We start from the raw sequence: 26,781 nt of genomic DNA on the forward strand, positions 1-26,781 counted from the left end.
CCTCGTAGCCCAAGTTTCGGCCGCCGCGGCGCCATCGCCGCCTCCCGCGACCGGCGGCAGCTTGGGGGAGCCGTGCCGGGAGCGCTGCCCCCCGCCCGGCCGCCGAGCGCGGCGGGCAGCGGCCGGCCCGGCCCGCAGGGAGCCCCCGCTGCGCCCTCCGCCGATGAAGGCGTACCTGGACCAGCGGGTGCCGTTCACGCTCCCGCAGGTGAGCGGGGAGGGGTCAGGGGTAGAGGCGCGGGACCCCTCCGGCCGGGTACCCCGCGCTGAGCCGCTCCTCCCGCAGCAGCCTCCGGGCCAGGCGGCTCCCGACCGAGCTCTAATGGGCGTTGGGAAGAGACCCGCGGATCCGGGCTTGCTGCCGCCGCAGGATTCGGAAGGTGAGGGGGCGCGGGAGGGGATGGTGCCAGTGAAGGTGAAGCCGACCGGGCCAGGAGCGGGTCCCCCGTCCCTTGGTTCCGCCGGCCGTCCCCAGCGCTCCGCTGAGCAAACCTCTCGCTTTCCGCGCAGAGCTCTTCCAGGACTTGGGCAGGCTCCAGGAGACGTGGCTGACGGAAGGTAGGTGCTTCCCTCGCTCCCTTCTGTCTGTCTCTTCTCGCTCCTGTGCTCTGTTTGCCCGGCTTCACGCTATAAGAGCTTTATCCAGGCTTGCCAACCTCTGGCTTGTGCGAACCAGGACGCGTGAATCGCGCTCTGGTGCAGGGTGCTTGCTCGTGAATGGAACTTGGCAGCCGGCCACTTATTTCCCTGGTTACAATTTTCGCTTCAGGCTACTTGTAACTGGTTCTATTTCATGCTAATTTCATAAAATCAGAGTCTGATTTGGGCTGGAAGGGACCTCTTTGAAAGGGACATCCTGGAACTGACACACTGCTCCGTCTGATGTCTAAATTGTTCTGCCTTTTGACTTCAAGAAAGAGCAAACTTCAAATCCCAGGAAGTCCCATTAACGCGAAGTGAAACCGTTTTCACACAGTGCACTGAATTTGCTTAATCCCAGTGCTACAAATAATCGATTTTGATTTGATTAATCATAGAATCGTAGAATAGTTTGTGTTGGAAAGGACCTCAAGATCATCCAGTTCCAACCCCCCCGCCATGGACAGGGACACCTCACACTAAACCATCTCACACAAGGCTTCGTCCAGCCTGGCCTTGAACACTGCCAGGGATGGAGCACTCACAACCTCCCTGGGCAACCCATTCCAGTGCCTCACCACCCTAACAGGAAAGGATTTCCTCCTTATACCCAATCTAAACTTCCCCTGTTTAAGTTTGAACCCGTTACCCCTTGTCCTGTCACTACAGACCCTGCTGAAGAGTCCCTCCCCAGCATCCCTATAGGCCCCCTTCAGATACTGGGAGGCTGCTCTGAGGTCTCCACGCAGCCTTCTCTTCTCCAGGCTGAACAGCCCCAACTTCCTCAGCCTAGATCAACATTTAAACCAGATCCTCAAGCACAGACTCTTGCTAAATACAAAAGTGCTTATTACAATATAGGAGCTTAACAAATATTTCACAACAATACTATAAAAATACACATACCGGTGAAAAAGGGGTTTTTAAGTCTCCAAAAAGGTTTTTGCCAACTAAGAAAGATTAAAGGGGGGGAAAAACCCCAAAATCAGATATTTAATGTTCATTTCAAGCTGAAGTGGCGTTGATCAGGCAGCATCCAGGACTGGGAGGGCTGGAAGGATGCAAGAGGAATTACCTGGAGGCTGTTCAGGATTGAAACACTCACCTAACTTGCATGCGGGCTGAAAAATGAGTTGCTGCTCATGTCCTAGATGCCTTGAATGTGCACACAGGCTTGAGTTTCTTGGTTTCTCTTACCTGTTCAACAATCTGGAGCTGCTGAGGAGTTTGCTTCAGAACTCATTTCTAATGGTTGGTGATATTTTTAACTCCCTAAATAATTCACATAGAATCTCTTACAATACGATTGTCAGTAGCAGGGTGTTTGTAGAAGGAATTCACAAGTATCCTGGAGTGAAGGGAAGGTCACACATGGTCTCATAGCACTGCACAGAAAGAGGGAATCTGCTGCTATACATGATCAGTAAATGTTCATGCAAACCCTATTGTGTGAATATGCCTAGAATGTAAGAAGATGTATATATATATATATATATGTATAAATCCAGGTTTGGGGAAAGCAAGAAAATGTCTATCTGTATTGCAACTATACGAAGTAGATAATGAATACTGTGGGTTGGAACTAGATCATCTTTAAGGTCCCTTTCAACCAAAATCATTCTATGACAGTATAAAAATACATCTTTTCTCCTGGCAACTTGGCCTTGTAGCCTTCTACTACAGCACTGCAAGTAGCACTGTGCACCAGTGGGGCTGTGTGCTCACGCTCCAGCCATTCAAATCCACTGCCTGTTGTTAACGCGGTGTTATTCCCTAAGGTTTATTTTTGGCACGTCTTGTCTAGCTTAGCTTCAAGTGAGTGAGATTAGTGGGTTTCCATTGTCCATGTCCCTTTACTTTGACGACATCGCCTTTGCTTTAGCGCTGAGGGAGCGCTCTCTGCAGCACCCCAAACTCTCGGTTGCTCTGCTCTGTACCAGCAGCAGCGTTTCTTTCAGCGGTGCTTTGTGAGAGGCTTTGTGAAATACCGACCTGCTGCAGGCTCTCCCCTGCAGTAAAAGGGATGGAAAAGTAGTTGTTAGAAGTAATAACATATCCTAACACGACGTGTGCTGTGGCTAAGGTTCTCCCCACAGGTTCTCCCATGGCACACCCCAAAGCCTAGGCCTTTACCACATTAGTTGCTGCCTCTGGATAACGGAGCACAGCTCAGGAGGTGGACTGAGGCCACCTGCTCTACTGAAAGATGTCCCTTTACATGGCAAGGGGTTGGAACTGGGTGAGCTTTAAGGTCCCTTCCAACCCAAACCGTTCTATGGTTCTACGCTAATGTTGTTAACTGTTTCCCCGCTCGCCGCATTTAGCAGCATCTCATTCCAGTGGGATTGGCTGTCCTAAGGGCAATGAGGCCTCCGTGGGTTTTCAGATGTCTTTGTTAGACAATCTTTGACACATTCAAATATCTCAAACCTTGCTGTTATTCTTGGACTTGCCCTAACAATGCTGTCCGTGGGGCAGACGCCTCAGAATAAGCTTTACTGCACTGATACGTGGGGAAAGAACAGCTGGTTGCTGTCGGGTCCTCTTTGACTACACCAGCATTTCCCACTGCAAACCACACACACTACTAACATTATACACACTATTCACCATTTCCCCTCCTGCTACCAGATATTCTTTTTGTTCTTCTGAGATGTTCTCCTGCAGATGTATTAGTCGGTAGTTGCTTTTCCTATGCTAAATGCTTAAAAATCCCTGTGTGGTTTATTTCTAATGAAAACTGCGAACCCTGAGCTGAGAAACTTGCTGTTGTCCTTATTTCCAAGCTAAGGGAGAAAGAAGCTGGCAGAATTAAGGGGCAAAACTGCAGGCAAAAGAACTGTATCCATTAATCCCAAAGGGAAACTCACCTTAGTCGCTAAAGTGCATCCCAACAGAAAGCTCGGATCTTCCCTGCATAGGCTTATTTCTGCCTTACTGTTAATTACACCATACAAAGTGCCAAATCTAATTCTCCTTTCCCTCTCTCCCTCCCCTGGCAGCTCAGGTTCCAGACAGTGATGAGCAATTTGTGCCTGACTTTCATTCAGAAAACTGTAAGTAGCACGGGGGTGATCACACATCTCAGGGGAGAAGGGCAGGATACACATCAACCAAACCCATAAATGCAACACACGGGCACTGAGGCTAAAGTACTCATTTTGTTTCTGGGTTGTTGTGGAATAGATTGTTGTGATGGTCACAAAAAACCCCCCATGCTAGCTGTCCACATCTGCGCAATGCAAAAGTATCCTCGTGCAGTGGTAGCTGCACAGTCCCTTATGCACGGTGGTTTCAATGGATATGTATTTCAGCTGGGGTAGGTGTGAAGAATTAGGCCCCCCCGAATAGCTGCGGAAATGCATCGCTGTGACAATCAGATGTTAGAGTTGTGCTATTCCTCCTCCCGAAGCAAAACAAATCAGCATGGAATTGTGGTGCTGTGACCCCTGCGGGTGCTTTTGGGGGGCTCTGCTCACCTGCGTGGCCCCTGCCTGAGCATCTGCTGCCAGCATGGCCCCTGTGAGACAGCGGTCCTGGCTGCGGCATGAGGGCACAGTATCCTTAGAGACGTGCTTGCTGGCTTGCTTGCTCTCTGTTCTTATGAACAGATTGCATGTGCTCACACAGGAGTGTAGAGACTGTACCACAAATGTGTGCTCTGAGAACTGGGCAAAGCACTTCAGGTCACAATGGAGCTGAACGTTGCACAGGTCCAAGTGTACGTACAGGAACCTTGCACACAATGGCCATGCAGCTCTTTCTGCTTTCCTCCCACTGGCCTGCTCTCTGAGTCATGTATCTTGTTTCTTCCTTTTTTTGACCCAGAACTGAGGAGAGGGCTGGTCCAATGTTTCACACTGAATGAATGAATGAGCCAGTTGTAATGCAATAGCCTGTTCCAGCTAATAGGGGCCGGAAAGAATTGGCTGCTCCTAGCATAGCCAGCTTCTTGACACTTCAATGGAGTGCAGTGTACTGGGCAAAGCGGTTTGGTTTTGTCCATCCTTCCTTCCCCCCCCATCAGACATCAGCACTTTTAGATGGGTTCTATACATCTGCTTACGCCATCCATTGGAAAGAGCTGCTACAGACAGGAAGGGAATGGATGCTGCAGGCATAGAAAGACCCTTTTCTCTTTCAACCCTTGCCTGGGCCTGGGGTGTTTGCACCAATGCAGGGGGGTCACGTCTGGGGTACAGCATCCAGCCCGGGGCAGCACTCACCTGCAGCAGCTTGGGCAGTGCCAAGAGCTGTTTGTGCCAGGATTGATGCTTGATGGCAGCCCCGGGAGCAGCCGTGGGAGCCACTTGTCCCTCAGAGGCTGCCACAAACGATCTGAGGCTCCGGTATCTCCTGAATTCATTTGTTTCTATTGCTCCTGTTAAGCTGGCTGGGTCCCTTTGGATGCTGGCGGGGTGTAAGGATAGGCTATTCGGGCACAGGCTGAAACCAAAGCAGGCAAAAGAAGTCAGGTTGGGGTTGGTTTTCCTCTCTTGCTGTTAAAGTTAATTCTGGAGAGGGATGTTTGCAATAGAAAGTGGTCTTAATCCCCTGTACTTAGAGACAGCAGCCATCCCTTCAGGCGTCCCGATAGCCACTTGCTGCAGCACTTCAGAAGGGACAATGCGTCCTTTCTGTGAGGGAGAGCTGGCTCGAGCCTGGCTGGTGCACACAGAGCTCAGGGCAGTCCTGAAACAAGCGCAGCGAAACGATGAGGTCGGGGTGTTTCTGCCCATCCTGCAAACAATCCTCACAGCTCTGAACATCCCAGGCTTTGTAAGCAGCATCGCGTCAGCTCGAAGAGGTGGGAGGGAGCTCTTGGGGAAGGACCGTAGCTTATGGGAAGTTCACAGTTTTGATGGGCAGGGAGATCTTTCCCTTGTTTGAAAAACCAGCCTAGACCCATGTACCTCCCTGGGGTCACTTCTCTTCCCTTCCTAAGTGTCAGTGAGCTCCTAACAGCATCAGCAGAGCCCAGCGGCAAAGGCAGAAGATGCTTGAGCGTGTCCTTCCACCGGGATCAGCTTTTCTGCGGAGCTCCTGAAGGCAGTTTTGCTCCCTGCTGGATTTAATCAAGCATAAAAAGTAACAATACCCACATCCTACTTCCTGGTGCTGTGAACTGCAACCCGCATTTGTTATTCATGAAATTCTAACCAGCCCAAAGATCCCTTCTTGTTTGCATTAGGCCACGAGCATGAACCACTGGGCTGGAAATGCAAAGAAACCCTTTTCCTTTGTGCCTGGGTTGTCCCTGCTGTTTTGGCTGAGCAGAGCAGTTCAGGGATTCCCCCAGTCCCACACTGAGGGCTATTGGACTGTCAGCATAGAAGAGGTTTAACGCAAGGAAACCTGTATTAGGAAATGCCACAGGTAGCTGCAAAGTGCCCGTTGGCAGCCTCCTGCCTGGGAAGCACCAGTATTAACCTGGTGCAACTGATGGCATTAGGTACTGAGAGGGCTGGAAGCTGCTCTTCCACCTTTGAGGGATATCACAGTGAAAGCAAGGACATGGAAGTCAGACATCTGGGTTTTATTTGTATTGTATTGCAATAGAATGCAATACAAGCAATAGTATTTATTTTCGCTCAGAAAACCTTCAGGTTTTTAGCTGTGTCTACAACCCCCTGACATTTACTGTCTGCTGGACAAACGAAACTATCAGGATATCATACTAGCGCATTATCGTTGAATGCTGCGTGGTAATGCTACTCCCAAGAGATGCTCACCAGGGATGCCAGTGAAGGAGCATTGGGCTTGATGCAAAGAAACACTTGGCTTTAATGTGGTTAAAACCAAGAGTATGTGCAAACTGTCCCAGCCCGTGCAGCTTAGGAAATACCCACTTCAAATCCTTTCCAAAGTGCTTGGATGACCACAGAGCACGTTAACGCTTACCTTCGATTTGCTCTTGTAAGGTTGGCGTATCACGCAAACCCTACTGAACTGAGGGCAGAGCTCAGGTGCGTCCAGCAATCACTTGTGCCTATCGTTGCTCTTCTGAGCCACCTGAACAAGCCCAAGGTGGTGGAATCTCAACTGACTTTTTCCTGGCTGATAAATGTAAATGTAAGCGTATTTCTCTCTCTATACCCAAGCGAAGTCTCAACCTGCTCTCTCATTTCTCTCCTACAGTAGCTTTTCACAGTCCTCCTGCTAAGATTAAACAGGAGCCGCAGAGTCCCTCCTCGGACCCCGCGCTGTCCTGCACCCATAAGCAACCATTCCAGTACCACAGTGGCGAGCAGTGCCTTTACACCAGGTAACACAGCTTATACAGGGGAGGAGCAGGAGCTGCTCGGAACTCAAGCACTACTGCATCATCTCATAAAGAGGTGTTATGGCAACAACCTGGTCTGTCTGCTGAGTAAGGGCAGTGCACACGTGCTGCAGTGGGTCAGCTCATGGCAGCCTGCTCATACTTCCACTTATTGCAGTGGATAGTGCAGACCTGTTTAGGGTAGAGCTGGGCTCACCTCTTTTTAATCTTCCCTGGTGCCGTTCCTCAGCTACTGTGATGCTGAGAGCATCTATCATGCGCCTTTCTCTCCCCACTGCCTTCCAAACTCTGCCCCACAAGGAGCTCCCTGACACCGTTGCGCACAGTCCCAGCTGCTTGCCTGAGTTTTAATACGGGTTCTTCAGTCCAGACACTTCCAGTTTTCTCTTTGAAGGGTTATTGCTATTGTGCATGGGGCAACCGGTGATCGGAAAGGAAGGGGTTTATGCTGGAGGGCTTTTGGCCTGGGTGGCAGCACAGAGGGGCAGTGCGTCTGCCGGCGAACCGTAATGCTCCAGTGTCTGTTTGTCCCCAGTGCCTATGATCAACCCAGACAAGTCGGAATCAAGTCCCCCAACCCAGGAACCCCGCTACAGTCACCATTTCAACAGTTCCCTAGACAGGACAGAAGCTTCCTCACCCCTGCGGGGCCACCGCATCCCACATCCAGCTGCGGATACTCCAACGAAAACAGGTGAGTTACTGCCAGGAGGAGGCAGCCGCTGGAAGAAGGGCTTTGCTCCTCAGTGGTTGAGGGAGGAGGGGCTGCAGCATCCAGATGAAAGCGCTCAGCTTCCAGCCATCACGGGATCCCCCCCATCCAAAGTACCTGGCACCCACCGCTGCTGCCTAGGGCTTGAAGAAGTCTGTAAGCATAAACCTGTCAGGTTCTGCAGATGATGGGCTCTGTAGCTGCCATTGCAAACATCTTTGATGAGGGTCCGTTCCTTGCCCCAGCCACACGTGCAGCTCCTGGAGCCCTTGTAACAGGCCGAGGCTGAGTTTCTGTCCCTCAACCAGCCCTGCACCGGGGCCAAGATCAGAGGGGCCAAGCAAGCAGCCAGCCCATGTCCTCTCCCCTCTTCTAGCTCTGTGTACCAGCCACCTGTGGAGATGTGCCGTTCCTTCCCCTCCTCCCAGGGCATAGCCCAGGAAGACCCCGTTGCCTACCAGCGCCAGATGTCTGAGCCCTGCCTCCCATACCCTCATCAGGGCCTCAAACGCGAGTACCAGGACCTGCGGTATGAGCAAGGCAGCCAGATGGGCAGCAGCCGCCAGTACCCAGCCGCTCTGGTGATCAAGCAGGAGCAGGCAGACTACATGTACGACTCAGGTAGGAAGAACTGGCTCTTTCTGACTGTGTAAACCAGGCATCAGTGGGGGTGAGCAACCTCCTGGGTGAACATCCATCACTGATGGCTTTGAAACGCTACTACGGCATCCTCAGGCATGTGTGTGGTCTGGGAGACAGGGTGAGCACAAGAGAAAAGGGTTATAATTCCAGAAACCTCTCTCTAAGGTACCTCTAAGAGGATCTTATCTTTCCACAAGGGATAAGTCTTATTTCAGCAGCTCCATCCAAAGAGTTGCTACCCTGACATCACAGCACCCTCTTCCAGAGGGAATGTTACTTGTGGTCTCCTGCTATTTTAATGGACACTGTGAACTGTTTTCTTTAGCAGAACTGAATAGATAAGTCAAAAGCTCCTAGGAGGGTAAGGAATCCATCAGTGTGGCTCTGCTGATATTACACGTTCACTGGGTCTTTCTGCCCAGACAGGGCAAGCAGATGTGCAAACCCAGAAGAATGCTGTTTGTGAGAGTAGTTTATGACTGTAATAACACCCAGTCTCAGCCCAGAGTAGCCTTTGCCCTCAGCATCAGCAAAATGCCTGCTGCAAGCAGTAGCTGCACACATGAGTCTAGGGGAATAGAAGGTAAACCTTTCCAAAGCTCCCAGTTACAGCTCATGTCTCAGGTGGGAATGAAAACCAGGTTTGAAACGGAAAGCCGTGATTCAGAAAACACAAGGTACAGAAGACAGCCCCTGCAGGGCTCAGGCACAAAGACTATGAGAAGACTTGCTGCTTGTTCTCAGACTCAGCCTATTCTTTCCTTTATGTTTTCTGAGCTGTTTGTGAGCATATGATGTGGAAGAGACAGGGAGACTGAAGACAGCTGCAGTCACAGTTGTGAGGCACTGGCTGCAGGAAACATTCAGATGCTGCTACATTCAGGTCTACTACAATGTAAGACCACCAAGAAAGCAAAGTGATGCTGCTGCTCTCCATTAACATGATCAGAGTACTCCTGGGGAAAGGTACTGCCTTCTCACCTCTGGAAACAGCAGCAGAGCGTGGTTGTCTTAAACTCAGATAAGGGAGAGGTGTCACAGAAACTTAGCCCGTTGTCCAAGGTTTTGTATGGAGCGGTGCATGGGTGACTGATCCTGGCTCCTCCGAAGGGTGTCATGGGATAGTACTAGAGGAACATACGACTGGGATTCCTGCTTGGAAGCGTGATGAAGATGAGGTTGTGGTGGGATGGCTGAGACATGAAACGTTATCAGGCTGCCACTAACCCTTTAGGAGCCTTAGGAGGACGTTGGTTAGAAAGCAGCACTTACCTACCCACCTCTGAGATCAAGCTTCTTCTGCTCCTGTGCTTCTTAATGAAACACGTCTATTACTTGCTCTGCAGATGTTCCTGGCTGTCCTTCCATGTACATAAACGTGGAGAGTTACCCAAGCCATCCAAATACAGAAGATACATTAGGTAAGAACCTCAATGACTGTTGTCTTTTCCTTGCATTGCATTGCCCTCTGGTACTACCTCTACTCCCTCTTTCAGGCTGCAGCTATGACAAGCAGATGAGGTCCTTCACTGATGATGTCTGCGTTGTTCCAGAAAAATTTGAAGGTTGGGAAAGAATGGCTCGGAGTTTGGGTGACAGATGGGGTTATCCAGCACCTCTGCCAACCGCTTACCCGCTGTCGGCATAGCTGGGTACACTGTGTTCCTGCAGGGGTGGTGGCTGGGGTTCAGATCTGCCTTTGGGAGATCCCATTTCTTGAGCTTTTTTTAACCGCAAAGAGGCCTTTTGCCATAAGTAGCTTCATTGTGAGGGCCTCAGAGCTCCTCGGGGCAGAGCTGCTGGTGGATCGGCTGCTCTGCTGTGCTTGAACTGGAATACTCCAGGCAAGCGGTTGTGAAACGTGCTTTGTGTTTGGTAACTGCCTGTGCAGCGTTACCTGAGCAACACCCGCTTCGTTCTCTCCGCAGGAGACATCAAGCAGGAAGCTGGAGGGTACCGGGAAGGGCCCCCATACCAGCGGCGGGGATCCCTCCAGCTCTGGCAATTCCTTGTGGCTTTGTTAGATGATCCAACCAATTCCCACTTCATTGCTTGGACTGGTAGAGGGATGGAGTTCAAGCTCATTGAGCCAGAAGAGGTGAAACCATCAACCCATTTAGCTTCTCTACAGGCTCGGGGGAAGCAGCCACTGCTCCTGAGGCTGGAAGTTCCCATCTGGCTTTTCCTCTGCCCTGGGAAGGCTCCTGCCTGCCAGTGGTACTTGCTAAGCCCTGCAGCAAGTCAGGTGCCGACAGCCAACGAGCTCTGTAGTGGGAAGGAAAACGATTTGCATCATACAGGGTTCTTCAGTTTGAGTTCTACCCTTCCTGTTGAAAAGCTGCTAAGTAATCAGTTTGAATCTATTATTGTGTGTTTGTACGTGTTGTGGTACCATTCCTCAAAAGAGAATCTGCTGGATAATGTTCTTTTGCCCTTGGGTTGGGTTCATGGACATGCATGCACTTGGTTGCTTTATTCTACAGGTAGCCAGGCTGTGGGGTATCCAAAAGAACCGTCCAGCCATGAACTATGACAAGCTGAGCCGATCCCTTCGCTACTACTACGAGAAAGGCATCATGCAGAAGGTTAGTTTGCAAACAGGTGTGGGGTTTATGCCTTTAATGATGCTTTTCATGTTTGAGATAAGAAGTCTTTCTTCTGTACATGGCTGAGTAAGGAAAGATGGCATTTACACAGCTGCAAGGATGTATAATCAGTCTATACTTAAAGCTGATGAGCGAAGTGCTGCTTGAGGTTGGTCCTATGTGGCAGGGATGGTGCCTTCCAGAGCCAGAGCACTGGAGAGGATAGCTGTGAGTGTAATCACATCCAGTACAGACCAGCCAGGCTCTGCGGATGCTGTTGCTACCTGAACAGAGTCAGCTGGCAGCATCCCATTGCCCAAGGGCTGTTTCAGGAGAGCCCAGAGCAGCAGCAGGACAGCACCAGGGGAAGTTTAAAACTCTGACACGTCCCAGGGCGATGTCCTGGAGCAGGCAGAGGGTTTGCAGACCTCCCCGCTGCCGAAGAGCACTGCACGGTGCTGTGTGCCTGCAGCATCCATCCCTTCTCCCCTGCAGGTGGCCGGGGAACGCTACGTGTACAAGTTCGTGTGTGAACCTGAAGCCTTGTTCTCTCTGGCCTTCCCCGATAACCAGCGGCCAGCGCTGAAGGCAGAGTTGGACAGGCAGGTCAGCGAGGAGGACACGGTGCCTCTGTCACACCTGGATGAGAGTGCTGCTTATCTGCCAGACCTTGGGAGCCTCCCCGCGCAGCTTTACAGCAAGGGCTACACGTACTAGCGCTGCTGGGAGCACACTCTGCCACCCTTGCTTGTGTATAGTAGAAGTCTGGATAGTATTCAATCAGTATAAGCAGTTTTCCAGGCCAGCCTGGGGTGGCACTAAACTATGGATACCTGCTTTGGTCAGGAAAAGCATTCAGGTACACATGTAGGTAAGCACCTGCCAGGGCTCTTGTGCGTTTGTGGTAAGACCCTCTCACACTGATCAGGATGGGGCTCAGCCTCAGTGAAGCAGACGTCTGAGCAGCAGAGCTGCTGTCCCCCAGGGCTCTCTTACAGATACAAGGATGCTACCGTGCTGCTGCTGATTCCTCCCCTCCACGTCCTGCACCTCTGTATAACCTGTCCTCAGTAAGGGCTATCTCTGACCCATGCGGACTCACCTCTGCAAGGCCAGGCCTGCCTTCTTCCCAGGATGGCTGTAACGCACCAGTCACAGATCATACACCTTCCCTGTGATCTGCTCTGTGGGGATGGGGAACACTTGCCCTGTACGTGCATAGTCCTGCCTTGTCACCTCCTTGCTCACAACACTTAATGCCCGGGCTACCTGTCTGAGCAGGGCAGCTGGAGGCACTGGCCAGGACTGCGTTACCAATGCTGCCACTGTGGCAGCCTGTAGCAGAAATCCTGTATATTGATTGAAAGCCTCCTTTCCCCCTCAGCCTCTCCCCCTGCATGGCTAATGCCAACCCTCCCAGCCTTGTCCCTGGGTATAAGGGCCAGGAAAGGCAGCTCCCTCTGCCTCTGAGGCCACGGACCCAGAGCATCCTTCTACACCAATGCCTTTGCGTGCCCTCTGCAAGCCAGAGACTTGGTGTTCTGGCACCTCCCATCCCGCCTGCCCTGCCAAGCACTGCCTCTGATGTCCCAGAAGCGAAGGTGAAGGGGAACCCTGCCATTGGTATAAGCTGCCTTTACTATTTATGAGTGTAAAAAATGCTGTAATTAATAAATTGGTTTATGTCTTTGGCCAAGTGCAACTTCATTCAGCCCCTGGCTGGTCCTCCCTTGCCTCCTGAGCTTGCTTTGCCTGGCTCCTCAGCAGCCCAGGCAGAGGTGAGAGATGCCTGGTTACTGCTGAGCAGTAGTGGAGCTCACAATGGAACATTGGCACCTCCTGCTGTACCTGGTGGCAGGGGAACAGCCCTGGAGCCAGGAGCAAGGGCAGCACCACCCTAAGTCCTTCTCTTTCTTCTATGAAGAGCAAACAGTTGGGTTTTGATGTGTGCATCTACATGGGAACATGTGAGGTATTCTGCTGTGAACGCGGTGCTTGTGACAACCAGCTGACGCGTGGACATCGGCCATAGAGACTGATCCAGTCAGATCCACACCTCCCCAAGCAGAATGACTTTCTAGTTCTATTTAACTTTATGAAGATCTAAAAGCATGAAAAAGCTCAGGGCAGTTATAGAATGTAATGAACCAGTATATACAACATCCCCGCCCACCTTTGTACACAGGTTTCCAATTGAACTATATGTCAATGTGAAACATTCTCCAATCCACAGAGTGTAGAATCTACTCAACAATGATTTTAGCAAATGTCCCAGCTTTAGAAAGAAAAGGAGAAAAACAAAGACGGGGTCAAATCTGCAGCTCTGAAGACAAGTTAAGTTTCATCTGCTCGCAACAGGAACAGTAATTCACAGATGCTTCAGCAGCCACAGCACACACTGGACAGTCAACTCCTTTTTAACCAAGGAACTGCTATGCAGTGTTTCATAGACATGTGATCTGTAAGAGCACATTCTAGTCAAAAAGCCAACAGTTGTGAAGTCACCAAGCACTACAAGTGGAAATAAAACATGTGACGCATTGTAGAGAAAGGCGAGACATCTGCAAGCACTTATGCTCACAGACAGAGCCGTGCTGCAGAGTGGATGTGGTTAATTACTGCTCAATACATCAGCCTTCAGCACACAGAAGATGGTGATGAAGGATAAGACCTGCAGTCTGACCTGTACCATTGGCCAAGCATGACTGACATCCTAGCTGGGTTTCAAGGGATCGTTTCTGCCTTATCCCAAAGCCGCAGATACTAAATATCTCATCACAGATGGCTTGCGTAAGAAACGGTTACAGTGAACAGGAAAAGGCATAAAATAGGAAAAATGGAGACCAAGCAGCTCCTCCAAACCAGCCACTGTACAGGAGTGCGAGTAGAAAAAAATCCCTTTGTGCAGGGTAAAGAACTAAACTATTCCAGCCCACATTTTTCTGCTCATTCAGAACACAGGCTGGAGAACAACTATTTTCTACTCATTACCCTTTTGCTGTTGCTCAGCTCAGCACCCAGACTGCAGAGTCTTGGGGTTTTCGCTCTTAGAAGGAGAATGATTAAGGAACAATAGTTCAAGAACCATTTCAGAACACGGAGAAGACCCAGGACATTTGCCATGCAGCTGTGGAACCTGAAGGGCAGCTGACATTAACACACATCGCCCCCTTGTGCTTTTGCTCTGAAAAGACTTATTTCCTGTTCATGTTGGAATTAAGCCTCAACCGAGGGTCCATCTTTCAGGACTCTTTGCAACAGTACAAAAGTCACAGTGAGAGTTCCTGAGGGAAGCAGGCTCATCGCCGCCTGAATGCACGTGATATCCTCCAGGCATTGGGCTCCTCGTAGCGGTTGTAGAGGGGTTCCAGTCGCTGCTGCTTTTTCTGCTTGCTCAGCTTGGTTGGATCAGAAACCTTGAAGAAAGCTGGTGCAAATTCCACCAGCCAGCGAGGATCAATAGTTGTCACTTCACGCATATACTCCTTGGTGGTCAGCACCAGTTCATGATACACCACCCTGTAAATAGGGACAGCAACGCTGGATCTCAGTTTTTCCAAACAGTAGAGAGAAGGCAAAGGCTGGAGTATCTAAGCTTGCCCTTTTCACCCTCCTCCAGCATAAGGCTCCTTATGTTTCAGAACACTCCAGAAGAACTATCTTCTTTTTCCTCTCCTAGTTCACAACTACTCTTCAGTACAGAGCTACTTCATTCCACTTAAAATGATTTTCCTCTTTACCCCCCCTCCCTAACACCCAGTGTTTTAAACTCACTTCCACAATACAGAAACACAGAACTGCAGGCTTTAGGCCTGTCCTTGGCTCAAAAAGTCCATCTCACCTCTGCACAGGCCCTAATTTTAATTGCAGAAAGAGCTAAGAGCAACTTTTCTCATTTCTGAGAAAGCAGCAGCCTATACTTTGACCTGTACCCTAACAAGTAGTGCACACCACAAGCTTTTAACTTACAAAGTCTGAACTGAAACAGAAAATGACATAATATTGCCTTCCTTACCATTCTGGCTGCCTGTTGAAGAGAGCACTGGATGGGTGGATATAGACTACTTGTTGATCAATTAGTGTCCGATAGCCTTCCTGGGGATCCTTCTTTGCTGCATTTCGGAAGAAGCCACTACAGATGGCTTTCTGGACCCGAACTGTTGCCTTCCCACAGGATACCACATCCAGCTTGTGCCTGCCAGACAAGAGTTAGAAAGAAAATTAAGAGTTGTTCAGGTCTAACCATCAAGAAAGCAAAGTCATCACTTGTGCTTCCTGCCATGCTCACCTGTCCATAATGCCCAGCATCTGCTTGCGGATGTCCTGGGCTCTGCGTAAGGATCGGGCCTGGATAAAGTTTTCATAGCACCAGGGATTTGAAAACTTATTATTCTTCCAGGAATTGTAGACAGCCAGTAGAGTGAGGTGGTCACCTTCTGTCTGATGGAATTTGGCTTTCTTTTGATCAGCAAGTGCTTGTTTATCCTAATATAAAAAATACAGTTATCAATCAGCATCGAGACAACCCCTGTGCAAAATGAAGGACATGGGCTCCTTGTCACTCATACCCTGACACTTTAAGTCTACCTACCAAGAAACAGGTTATGTAAGACTGAGAAGACAACACAAAATTTGGAGTGGTGAGTAGCTAAGCACCAAAAAGATGAGAATCTGAAGGTCACTGGCTCTCACTAAGCCAAAACCATGCCTGTATGAAAGGAAAAGCCCAGAACTGTTCTTGCCAAAGAGCGACCCCAGCAGACTTTCCTAAAGTCTTTCCCATGAGTGACAAGGGAGCAATCAGAAGATGAAGGACCTAAGTGGCTCATGCATACAGTAGGAAGTCTTTGCATGCACTGAACTAGCTATTTTTTCACCACTCTAAAAGCAACCTCAATTACTCATCATCAAAGGAGCTGAAGCTGCAGCTCTGACCCTGCTCGCCTACCCACCTTCTCCCCACTTCTCCAGTGTGCAGATAAAACATTCAAACACTGTGGCTACCCAGATCAAAATAGAAGTTAGACTCAACTGCAGCAGTTCATCATAATGAAGAAATAATGGATTCAAGAAGAGTCTGCTACTGAGAAACCCTACCACAGCATAGGCTGCTGCTTGCTGACTTAAAAGAAATCAGCATAGAGTAGGACAGCCATGATAAAAGTGTATTCTGAAATCTGGAAATTACCAGGGCACTCTAAACGCCAGAGCTGGAGTTGGTTTAAGGTTGATTTAGGGTGTAAGGTTGGTTTAAGGCTGTACATGTTTAGTGGGAAACACGAAAGAGAATGTGAGACTTCCAACTTCCATCTTCCCATCTGTAAAGAAACTACTGGCATCCACAGCTACAAAATGTTTAACCAAAAGGTACACTGGAAATGTAACAAATGAGCAAATAGTCTAACAAAGCTACAGATCTATAGTGTCAAATACGCTCACTCTGAAGTAGGCACAGAAAACCCACCCAAACAGTAACACTGCTGGTTCCTTACCTTTGGCCTGTAGAACACGTTCTGTACAGACAGCATGGAGACTATTGTCAACATCTCTTCGCTGCATCCCAGATGTACAGACATGATCAACATCTTACACAGCATAGGCTCCAAGGGGAATTCCGCCATCTGCAAGAAACCTGTTTCAAGATACCCTGCAACATCTTGGAAAAACCTTGAGTTCTCTCAGTGCAGAAGAGAGCACTGGCCCTTTCTTCCATGCTTCCCTTCCAAAGCAGTGTGCTTTACCCAGAATAACTTTACTCAATATGAAGCAAATTATTTGGTTATATTCACTATCCCAAGAATATCCCAATACCTTATAGGATTTTTTAGACATTAATAAAAGTAATCCTATGAATAAGGAGAAATAATAGCTGCTCCTTAAGCAGCAAAAGGTACATTAACTACGGTAAGTGAAAAGCTACCCATAAAACACAAGAGAATAATAGCAAAAGGAAATCAATAGTGCTAGGCAAGTCATTAGACAACTACTCTCATATCACCCCCTGAATATTTACAACCCTGACAGTGCTAAGAAGTATTCTCTTTTGCCTACCCTGCGCCCAAGTCGAGTGAGCAGTCCCTCATCATCCAGAGCTCCCAGAGTGTACAGCTGCTCCATGGCAGTTATGAGAGTTTCCATTGGGGGAGCATCCATAAAGTCAAAGGAGAGCAAATCATTGATTCCCATGGCCTGAGCAGAGGGAGTGAAGAAAACCCAAGTTAAAACACTGAGAAGGAAGACACCAAACTCCAGCCACAGCCACAACACCATTGAACAGTGAGGCAGACACTTGTTTCTTGAAATGCTTATGATCACATTGGCTTGCTACAAGCTGGTGAAATACCCACCTTCAGGGAAAGTACTGTACTGGCCAAATTTGTTCTCTGGATTTCAGGCACGTTGGTGGTTAGCATTTCATCTCGATAGGCACGCTCTGTATACAGTCTATAGCATTTGCCTGGTCCTGTTCTCCCAGCCCTTCCTGCTCGTTGCTTTGCTTGAGCCTAACAGGAACAAAGCATCTCAGAGATCAAACAGGCACAAGTGAACACAAGTCAAATAAAATTATCAACTATTCACAATTTTACTTGTATTAATAGGAAGAAATTTCCAATACAAGCCAGGAAAAGTATGTATTCCTCAGGCACAGCCTGAAGGAATCTCAGAGAGTTATCAAAAACGTGCCTTTGTTATTGCCTCGCTTTGCCTCCATGTCCTTGTGTGCCATATCATCATGATACACATTACCAGCAGGGTTAAAAAAAGGATGAAGAAATCAAACACAGAATGCCTACCTGTGAGATTGGTGTAACAACCAGCTGGTCAATTCCAGTCTTGGAGTTGTAAACCTTCTGCTTCACAAAGCCAGGATCAACGACATAATATATTCCATCAATAGTCAAAGATGTCTCAGCGATATTAGTGGCGATGACAACCTGCAAACAACAGTGTGATTCAGCAGCAGTTCTGTGTCTGGTTGCCAAGCCAACCTTGCTGCTCAACTTAAACAACCCATTCTATGTGATAGTTTGTTCTAAGTGCAGCTACTGTCATTTATCATCTAAAGCAGAAATGTGTTCACAGAAGAACAGAAAGGAGCATCACCTATAATCAAAGAAGGCCAAGTTTCAAGTATATCTAAATTTGCTTTAGATCTGTGTAACATGGGAAAAAGCACGATACAATCCATAATTAAAAACAAGTGAAAGATCATTGTAAGCTTGTAAACACACTGCACTAACTACAGGGAGAATTCTTGCCTATTCCAGTCCACATTTAGAGAAGAATCTTCCAGAGAATGTATCTCTAGTTATTAGCTGTTTGATACGAAATTTACAACCATCCAATGGGAACTGCATTTAGATTTCACTGAAGTTAATATCTCTTAAATGCAGCATTAAAAAGCAGACTGAGAACATTCCAGAGGTTTGCTGCAGAGGTTTCAATATACATTTTCAAAGGCTTAGAGAACATGCAAAAATATGCTCTAAGCTACATATAAGCCACCTCTTCTCCAAAACTACATTACTTTGTCTGAAGCTGTAACTAACAATCAGAAGATCAGCAGTGTAATACACCCCACTATTAAAACGTATCAGCAGAAACTGAAGACACACCGAACTGAACTTACCTTTCTGCTTCCCGGTGGGGCAGGGTCAAAGATCCTGGTTTGCATTTCACTGGGTAAAGCTGAATAGACTGGTAGGATAATTAACTCTGGAACATCAGGTCCTAGAGATTTCATCCTCTCATAGAGGATTTCACAGGCAGTGTCAATCTCTTCCTGACCAGTCAGAAACACCAAAATGTCACCTACACAGGAAGTAAATTACAGCATCCATAGAATCAATACTGTTCAGTACAACTCCTGCATGACCACACTTCAATCCCTCACCTTTTCCATTCAGAGCAGAGTATCCCCAACTTTTGCTAGCCCTTGTGCAACAGCTTAGCCAGAAGCAACTTAACTTCAGTCTTTCACCCAACTTTCTCAGCATTTTATTTACTGTATTTTCAAACAGAGGACAGTGCTGAGAGCATTTTTCTCACATTAGTAATACATGATCCATGACTAAAAGAAAGACCTTGCTTATAGATTAGTATCTTTGAATCACCAATAACCCTAGACCATTCTCTACTCACCTGGGGGCTCTGTCAAATGGATCTGCATTACTGTAATCAAACTGGCATCCAAATAATCTGTCTCTGGCTCTTTTGTGTACAGGATTTCCACTGGGTACGTTCTGCCAGGAATGGTGAAGATTGGCGCTTCATAGAAATACTGAGAGAACTTCACAGCATCCAACGTTGCTGATGTCACGATCAGCTTCATATCCTGCCGCTTCTGCACTGTCTGTAGTAGCACAGAACGTTCTCAAGTTATTTAATGCCTTTGGGACTATCAACATATAGAACTTAAGACAGAGAAATACGACCAGTAAAAGCATGTCCAAGGTCTGAGTAGAGGGACAGGTCACTGCAGTATCCAGAATTTCAAAACAAACCATCTGCTAAGGTGACTTTCAAACCTACTGCAGAAAGCCTTTGTCAGACAAGGAAAATCACAGCAAAAACACTCCTCTGCTCATCCATCATTACAAACATACTGGACTGCCAATTCTTATTGTTTCTGCTGAATTTCGCTTGCTGTGTCTCCACACAGAGGCTCATCTTATGAAAGTTTGGACTACAAACCCTTTTGAGCATTTGCTTTGCTTCAGAAGAGATTCTTAGAGCACAGGAATGAACCTGACTTGTGTGCCTCTTTCTGTGAGCTCCTACATAGGACAAAGAGAGCACTAACACAACACGTATCAAATGCTGCATTACCTTCTTCAGAAGTCCAAAAAGCACATCTGTGTGTATGGTCCTCTCATGGGCTTCATCCAGCATGATAATGGCATACTGGGTCAAATCAGGATCTATCAAACACTCCCTCAGTAACATACCATCTGTCATGTATTTGATAACAGTTTCAGGGCTAGTGCAGTCTTCAAATCGAATGGTGTAGCCAACCTAGAAAGAAGAGTCGCACAGAAACTGAAGCTCCAGAATTAAGTTCTTAGCACCATTAATTCCCAGTTTGATTATTCATAAAGCTCACTGTACTACCTACACAGGCAGACACACATGGGAACACACGCAAACTAGCTCTAGGACTGATTTTTTCTACTTTTCCTCATGCTTATTTTGACATGGTCTTCAGCATGGAAATTCACCTCTTGTCCCAAGCAGCAACCAAATTCCTCTGACACCCTCTTCGCAACAGACATTGCAGCCACCCTGCGAGGCTGAGTACATCCAATCTTTCCTCTTGATGTATACCCCGCCTCCGCCAGGTATTGGGTGATCTGGGTTGTTTTCCCAGATCCTGTCTCTCCAATAACAATCAGGATCTGGTTGTCATGCACAGCCTAGAAAAGGTCATAAGAAAGACACCTGTCAAAATTTATGAACAAAACACAAACCAAATCAACTCAACAGAGTGTATGTAGGGCTAGACTGAGACCTACTGCTGACCCAGACAAAAATCACACACATATTCTTACTGAGGAAGTCAGCAAACTGCTTAACCATTCATCCCCTGCTAACATGATGCTGGTTTCAGTTCTGACTTACAGTCAATAGATTCATGGATGTTTGTTAAAATATGCAGATACATAATCCTTTAAAACAATCATTCCAACCTACAGCTCTGCACTTAAAATGATCAACTGGCTATTCACACGACAACAAGCCAAACCAAGATCTGATATCACTGCTTGCTCAAACAAGAATGCTGTTCCAAGAGCCTTACTTGTATCAGCTGCTCCTTCAGTCTGAAGATTGGGAGACTCTCTCTCTGCTCAATAATGGAAAGCTGGGTCTTCTTACCATAAGAAGCTTTGTTACCACCAAATGCATGTTTCTTCCACTCTGGGATATCATTGGGCATCATTCCAATACCTCGCATGTTTGCAGCAATTTGTCTTCCATCCACTAGGAAAGAAATAATCTCACCATTATATCTAGGTTCACACAGCAGAGACCCTGATGATCCTGCTCCTGTTATCCATCACCCATGCATTCCATACTTGTGGATTTAAGTTCCTACATGCATACTCCCATTATTACATTAATTCCCATATAAAAAAAAACATGCTTCACCACCCAGCACACCTTTCATGGATATAAGATACACCTGTACATTTCCCTTGAGGTTCCCATTGCCACTTTAGCGGAAAACAGTTTCTTCTTTGCCTCACTTGACAAGTGAAGCAGACAAACACAGCATCAAGACATTGCCATGTTTGTGACAGTTGAGCAACCCAGGAGCACAATTCACACTTCCACATATTCAGACATACCATCAGGGAGAGGATCCACCCAATGTGTGTTGAGCCCCATGGGGATGGAATCCATCTCTGCTTCTCTCTGAGCCTGTTTAAGTTCTCGTCTTTCTTTAGCTAAAGCGCTCTGCATCATTGCAGCCTGGGACAAGGAACCATCTGGATTCTGGAAGGCAAGAAAGATTTCAAGCACTCCCACTCCTTCAATTCTCTGCCACCACCGGCTTTTAGAAGCTTTAAAACATGTTAAATTTTTATCTATTTAACTTCCAGGATATTTCCATTAGCATGGCCTCATGAACTTCCAGGGTTATGACTAATATGCAGCATTCCTACACTGTCGAGTCAGAAGGATTATAGGACAGCCAAAATAAAGTGAGTGTATCTAGACCATCTTCTACTTTCAGAGGGTAAGAAAAAGCACAGCAGAGAAAGAATGTTCTAAACACACTTATATGAAATGGTTGCTGCTGCAGTTTAATACACATTTTGGTTCTATTATTTCACTTCCCTGTCACCAGTTAAGTAAGAATCCAGCTCTGCAAGTAAAGAAAGGATCTTCAGTCCAGTGATCATCTTTTTGTGGGCTCTCAGTAATGTCCAGGTGGAAAACTGGTTGTTAAACTCCCAAATATTTAATTAATATAAAAAACTCCCATTAATTTAATTAATAAAAAATTAAATCAAGTACATTGGGTTTAGCCCTGGATATCTCTTACCTTTACTATCTTGATAGGACTCATATCCATGCTCTGTTTAGTATGACCTCGAAGGAACGGTGGCTCTTCCTCAACTAACTCAATCTCCAGGTCCTCATCTGAAATCCAAGTGACATTTGTTATACATCTTTCAGGTACATAAAAGCACCTCCTCAAACCACGCTGATGTACTTAAAAAGTTTGTGGAAAGACCACAAATAAGAATGCACAGACAGGACACAGCCAAATGGCACTAATAATAAGGCTAGAGCAACCCCAGTTCCAGATGCTGAACATCACCACAAACTGTGAGATCCTTCACATTCACTTATATCATTAGCTCTTTTGGAATCAAAACACGTCCAGAAACACAAAGAATTTACAACAACAATAAGACTATTTGGAAATGGTACCTTCTTCATCATCAACTTTAGGGAGAATCCCAGTCTCCTCATCAAAGTCAGGAAACTCTTCCTTGGAAAGCACATTAGCTGCAATCATCTGGGAACAGAATAAACACAACATGAATTTGGCCCCATGAACAAACACAACTCATGTCTAAGAGGTCTCAGTTCTAATGCAATTAGAAGATTTGTAAAACAGGAACAAGCGAACGTTGTGATTGCAGAACAAAGGAACGATCCAAGGGCTGGAGCACCTCTGGGAACAGGCTGAGACAGCTGGGTTTGTTTAGCCTAAAGAAGAGAAGGCTCCAGGGAGACCTTAGAGCAGCTCCCAGTGCCTAAAGGGAATGACAGGAAACCTGAAGAGGGGATTTTGACGAGGGCCTGTAGGGACAGGACAAAGGGGAATGGCTTTAACCTGCCAGAGAGGAGACTGAGATGAGCTCTTAGGCAGAAGCTCTTCCCTGTGAGAGTGTTGAGGTGCTGGCACAGGGTGCCCAGAGGAGCTGTGGCTGCCCCATCCCTGGCAGTACTCAAGGCCAAACTGGACACAGGGGCTTGAAGCAAGCTGCTCTAGTAGAAGATGTCCCTGCCCATGGCAGGGCGTTGGAGCTGGATGAGCTTTAAGGTGCCTCCCAACGCAAACCATTCTGAGATCCTATGAAAACAAGAACACACCTGTTTTATTTCCCATTTCTCTGGGTCTGAAATCCGGGTGAGGCGCTTCCGTTCAAGGCTGTCATCCTCCACCTCCGGGGCATTCACCAGGGACAGATGACTGGGTCTGTCTGGGTTTCTCATAGACGTTTCTTCATTGGTTTCTCCAACCAGGTTTCTCCTCCGGTTTGGATTCAAGTCTTCCCCGGTGTCTTGATCAACATCCTACATCAGATTGATTGATCAGTCTATTTATACCACACTTCTTATCTTTTAAGATTACTGCTTCCTCTAACACAAGAGAAAAAGGTGAGTACATTTCTCAGAGAGACTCCTCCCAACACCAGCCCAGACACAGAAAATGTTTGTTTCTCATACTAGAAAAGGAAGAAAAACACAGCAACAACTTGAGGTTTGCTGCCACTTAGCTACCACATCAAGTAAAAAACTTGTTAGGAACATGACATCACAAGGCTCTATAGGAAATGAGTAAGAAGTAATAGGCCACAAATATGGAAGAGCAGCTCGATGTTTTTTAACTCCTCCTTGAGGGGTTATGCGTTAGTTTTCATCAAAAAGAGCCCAAAATAGCAAAAAGAGGGATAATCTTTAAAAATTCTGGCACTACAAACTTATTATAAGCACTACAGAATGCTTTCCATACCTTCATGCTCAGGCTGGTTTTGGATCCAGTAAAGGATAAGACTTTAACTTTTACTCTTTGTCCTTTGCTCACCACATCAGCAACATTGGCAACGCGTCCTTCTCTTCGAAGCTCTGAGATGTGAACCAAGCCCTCCCAACGCTTCCTGTAGGTAAAGCAGAGGGGCCTGAGATGTCATAAATTATTACTTTGACAGTCCTGATGATCATTCAGAGTCTGCATTATTTTGTTGTCAGCTGACTGTGTATGTTCATAAACTAGCTTTTGTAAGAACATTCTCTGCTGAGAGAAGCAAACCTTCATCTTCGCATCAACCCCAGCATTCCTTAAGGCAGCCTTAGAACGTCTACGATGCTAAAAGGAAAAGGAATTTGCATGGAATAGTACCAGATTTATTATGAACAGCAGAAAGTACCTTAGTCCTTCCAGTTGCACAAAACATCCAAACTGCATTATACTTGTGACTTTGCCATTGTAGATGTCTCCAATGGCAGGCTCCTCAGGTGGAGGACGGTCAATGTGTTTGTCTCTCCATCTCTCATTGCTCCTCTCAACGTATCTGTCTCGATCTTTACGGTCCCTACTTGGACTCCGAGTTCTGCTCCTTGACCGGTATCTGGATTTTCCCCTGTTCCTATCCCGAGTTCTAGAACGAGACCTAGAGCGAGATCTGTGCCTTCGCCTCCTGTCCCTGCTACGACTCCGGCTCCTCCTCTTCTTCTTTGCCCTGAGAAGCAAACAACATATTTGCAGTGAAATCCCACATAAGAACAGAGAGAGCAGGAAACACCAACTGCCAACACTCACTCCCCAGACACATGCTAGAAACCTACCGGTGGTCACTGCTCCTCTGCTTGCCTTGCCTGTCTGCACTGGGCATCAGAGCTTCAAGTTCTTTAAGTGCATCAGCTGCCACTTTTACATCATCTTCATCTAGCATAGTCTGTAAGAACAGAGAACTGGTCTGTAAGGAGCTGATAATCAGTCTACAGAAGGAATAACCACTCACATGCCTATTTAGAAGGCATGTGAGAGGAAAAAAGATCAGACGTTATACATGTTCTAGAGGAATAAAAGTAGTAAAGCTACAATATTGAGACAATTCTGCTTTTATACAAAAAGCTTTGACTCAATACATCAAATTATTACAAAAATATAACATGCAAATCCCTTGGAGCATTTGAATGGCCAAAACATGTATCTAGTTTGTAATCCATCATGAGTTTGAGCACTATGTAAGAAAGGATTCGACTACAACTTCCATGTCACAAGAGCCTCATCTTCCAGATATCCTGCAAAACAGCTTCCACGTGGCAACTGCTGGAACAACCATTCTTGGAAACTATAAGCAATAATATCAACGGTCTGCTTCTTCTGTATTTCATTTCTCAATGTCCGCTTCTCTCCATGCATCAGCAAGAAACACACTAACATAAAAAAACCTGAGACAACTTAAAACTAAGAGAAACATAATCATAAATAATGTTTTCATATACAAAGGAAAGCTAAAGCATGACCTTACCCTGATATTGGGATTGTCTGGCCTGCAAAGAGCTGGAAACAATTCCTTCAGCTTTTCCTTCTCTGACTTGGGCTTGACAACTGCATCTGAGAGAGAAAAGAAAAACCAAAACCAAAATAGAAGAGCTTGAGCCTTCTGTTTCACAGTGAATCTGTGAAAGAGATGAATACTTCCAACACCACACTCAGGGTGGTTTTAGAGCCTAAACAGATTTGCTAAACTACTGCTAACAACAGAGAGCCTCCCACTCCACAGTAAGATACAAAGCCTTGCAAACCTAGAGCAGTAACTACACCAGCTGCCCCAAGCATGGCCAAAAACTAGAAGAGCACCAAGCAAGAGTTTTGGTTTTCCATACCTTTGCTCGTAGAGGATTTTGGTGGGGGCCGCATGGTCTGTATGAGACGGAGCAAGTTACTAATAAGGGAATCCTGAAAAATGGAATAAAATACTTTAGTCTAAAGCACGACTGCAACCCTGCCTTCCATTCTAAGAAAGCACCAGTAAGGGCTTATTGACACCACAGAAAAAGGACAATTCTGAAGATTCGGGTTCATTTTAAAACGTATCACTGGACACATCCTAAAACCATGTGATAAACTGAGTCTGAAAACTATTCTGATCATTCCATTTAAGTGACTTTTCTGCTTTCAATCACCTTTGTGATCACCTACTTAATCCAACCACACTCATTCCAGAGGAACGCATGTATTATAAAAACACAGCAACATTTACCTTCATGGAAAGTTGGCTTTCCCATATTTTATATGCTCAAGGAGATAAGCAGAACCCTTTGCAAAGACTACACAAGCTTTTAAACAGGAGGGAGAGGGGGGCCTGGCTGGGGCAGGAATCCCCAACTGCTAAATAGGAGTTTTCCAACGGAAAACAACAACAGACATTAATCCCACCCCTTTCTCTTTAAAAGAAGCAGCTTTATGAGATAAAGCAGGCCAAGAAGTATTGCTCAGCTCTCACTCACAGTGAACTCAGCACCATTCTTCAGCAGAACTGCTTTAAACGTCTCGAACGTGGTGTTTTTCTCAGCGAGACTTATCACGAACTCGGCTGCGAGGAAAACACAGGAAGGAAATTAGGAGAAGTAACAGCGAGGCCGTGTAAGTGCTTCACGCTGGGGCAGAAGCTGCTCCGCGGCTCTACCTACACCCGGGCCAGCCGCAGCGCTGCTCCCACCAGCAGCGGGTCCCTGCCTGTCGCTACAGAAGCATTTCCTCACCCTCACGGCCCGTTTTGTGAGGTAAAACAACCCTTTTCTTCCCCAATTCGAAAGCCCCTTCGCAAAGCCGCCAGCAGCGGCTCCAACAGCCCCGTCCCTGCACCGCACCACGGCGATGGCCGCTCACCCAGGTCCTTGTCGTTGATGCCCAGGTGATTGTCCAGCTCCGTGCACACCTTGGACACGAGCGACAGGTACTCGAGCTGAGCGAGCTCCTCCACCGCCAGCTCCGCCATGGCTGCGCCGCACTTCCGTTTCCGGGCCGCGGCGGAAGCGCTGTGGTGACCGAGTGGGCGGGGCCTCCCGGGGCTATCGGGCCCGTCGGTGCCACCGGCTCCGTGGTTGTGGCGGGGGACGCGCGGTGCTGCGGCCCCCGGGGCATCCCCTTTGCCCTCCTCCTCTGGCCTCGC

The 26,781-nt window shown here is 47.3% G+C and overlaps 2 protein-coding genes across 4 annotated transcripts; one reads left to right on the forward strand and one right to left on the reverse strand.

The window, feature by feature from the left end:
- Positions 1-160: 160 nt before the first annotated feature.
- Positions 161-12,505, forward strand: ETV4 (ETS variant transcription factor 4). 2 transcript variants are annotated; one of them, XM_065698942.1, is made up of 12 exons: positions 161-208; positions 287-380; positions 511-558; positions 3,642-3,695; positions 6,778-6,904; positions 7,458-7,616; positions 8,011-8,255; positions 9,623-9,697; positions 9,773-9,841; positions 10,205-10,374; positions 10,760-10,861; positions 11,357-12,505. In XM_065698942.1, exons 1-12 carry the CDS (start codon positions 164-166, stop codon positions 11,576-11,578), a joined length of 1,410 nt encoding a protein of 469 aa, XP_065555014.1. In that variant the 5' UTR covers positions 161-163; the 3' UTR covers positions 11,579-12,505. The 2 variants fall into 2 exon arrangements, with proteins under 2 accessions (XP_065555014.1, XP_065555013.1); XM_065698941.1 differs by lacking the exons at positions 161-208; positions 287-380; positions 511-558; ... (1 more) ...; positions 6,778-6,904; positions 9,773-9,841 and having other exon boundaries at positions 7,533-7,616.
- Positions 12,506-12,982: 477 nt separating this feature from the next.
- On the reverse strand, positions 12,983-26,619 carry DHX8 (DEAH-box helicase 8). Of its 2 annotated transcripts, none has more exons than XM_065698878.1 (23): positions 26,499-26,619; positions 26,117-26,202; positions 25,493-25,565; positions 25,135-25,220; positions 24,446-24,555; positions 24,028-24,339; positions 23,613-23,757; positions 22,970-23,173; positions 22,301-22,388; positions 21,909-22,006; positions 21,208-21,355; positions 20,658-20,839; positions 20,080-20,274; positions 19,691-19,876; positions 19,004-19,214; positions 18,492-18,673; positions 17,656-17,796; positions 17,209-17,364; positions 16,913-17,050; positions 16,354-16,482; positions 15,150-15,346; positions 14,877-15,056; positions 12,983-14,380 (listed from the first exon to the last, which is right to left on the reverse strand). In XM_065698878.1, exons 1-23 carry the CDS (start codon positions 26,605-26,607, stop codon positions 14,161-14,163), a joined length of 3,576 nt encoding a protein of 1,191 aa, XP_065554950.1. In that variant the 5' UTR covers positions 26,608-26,619; the 3' UTR covers positions 12,983-14,160. The 2 variants fall into 2 exon arrangements, with proteins under 2 accessions (XP_065554950.1, XP_065554951.1); XM_065698879.1 differs by having other exon boundaries at positions 26,548-26,599.
- Between the last annotated feature and the right edge of the window lie 162 nt (positions 26,620-26,781).

This window comes from Lathamus discolor, chromosome 20, assembly GCF_037157495.1.
Source record: "Lathamus discolor isolate bLatDis1 chromosome 20, bLatDis1.hap1, whole genome shotgun sequence".
NCBI lineage: Eukaryota > Metazoa > Chordata > Aves > Psittaciformes > Psittacidae > Lathamus > Lathamus discolor.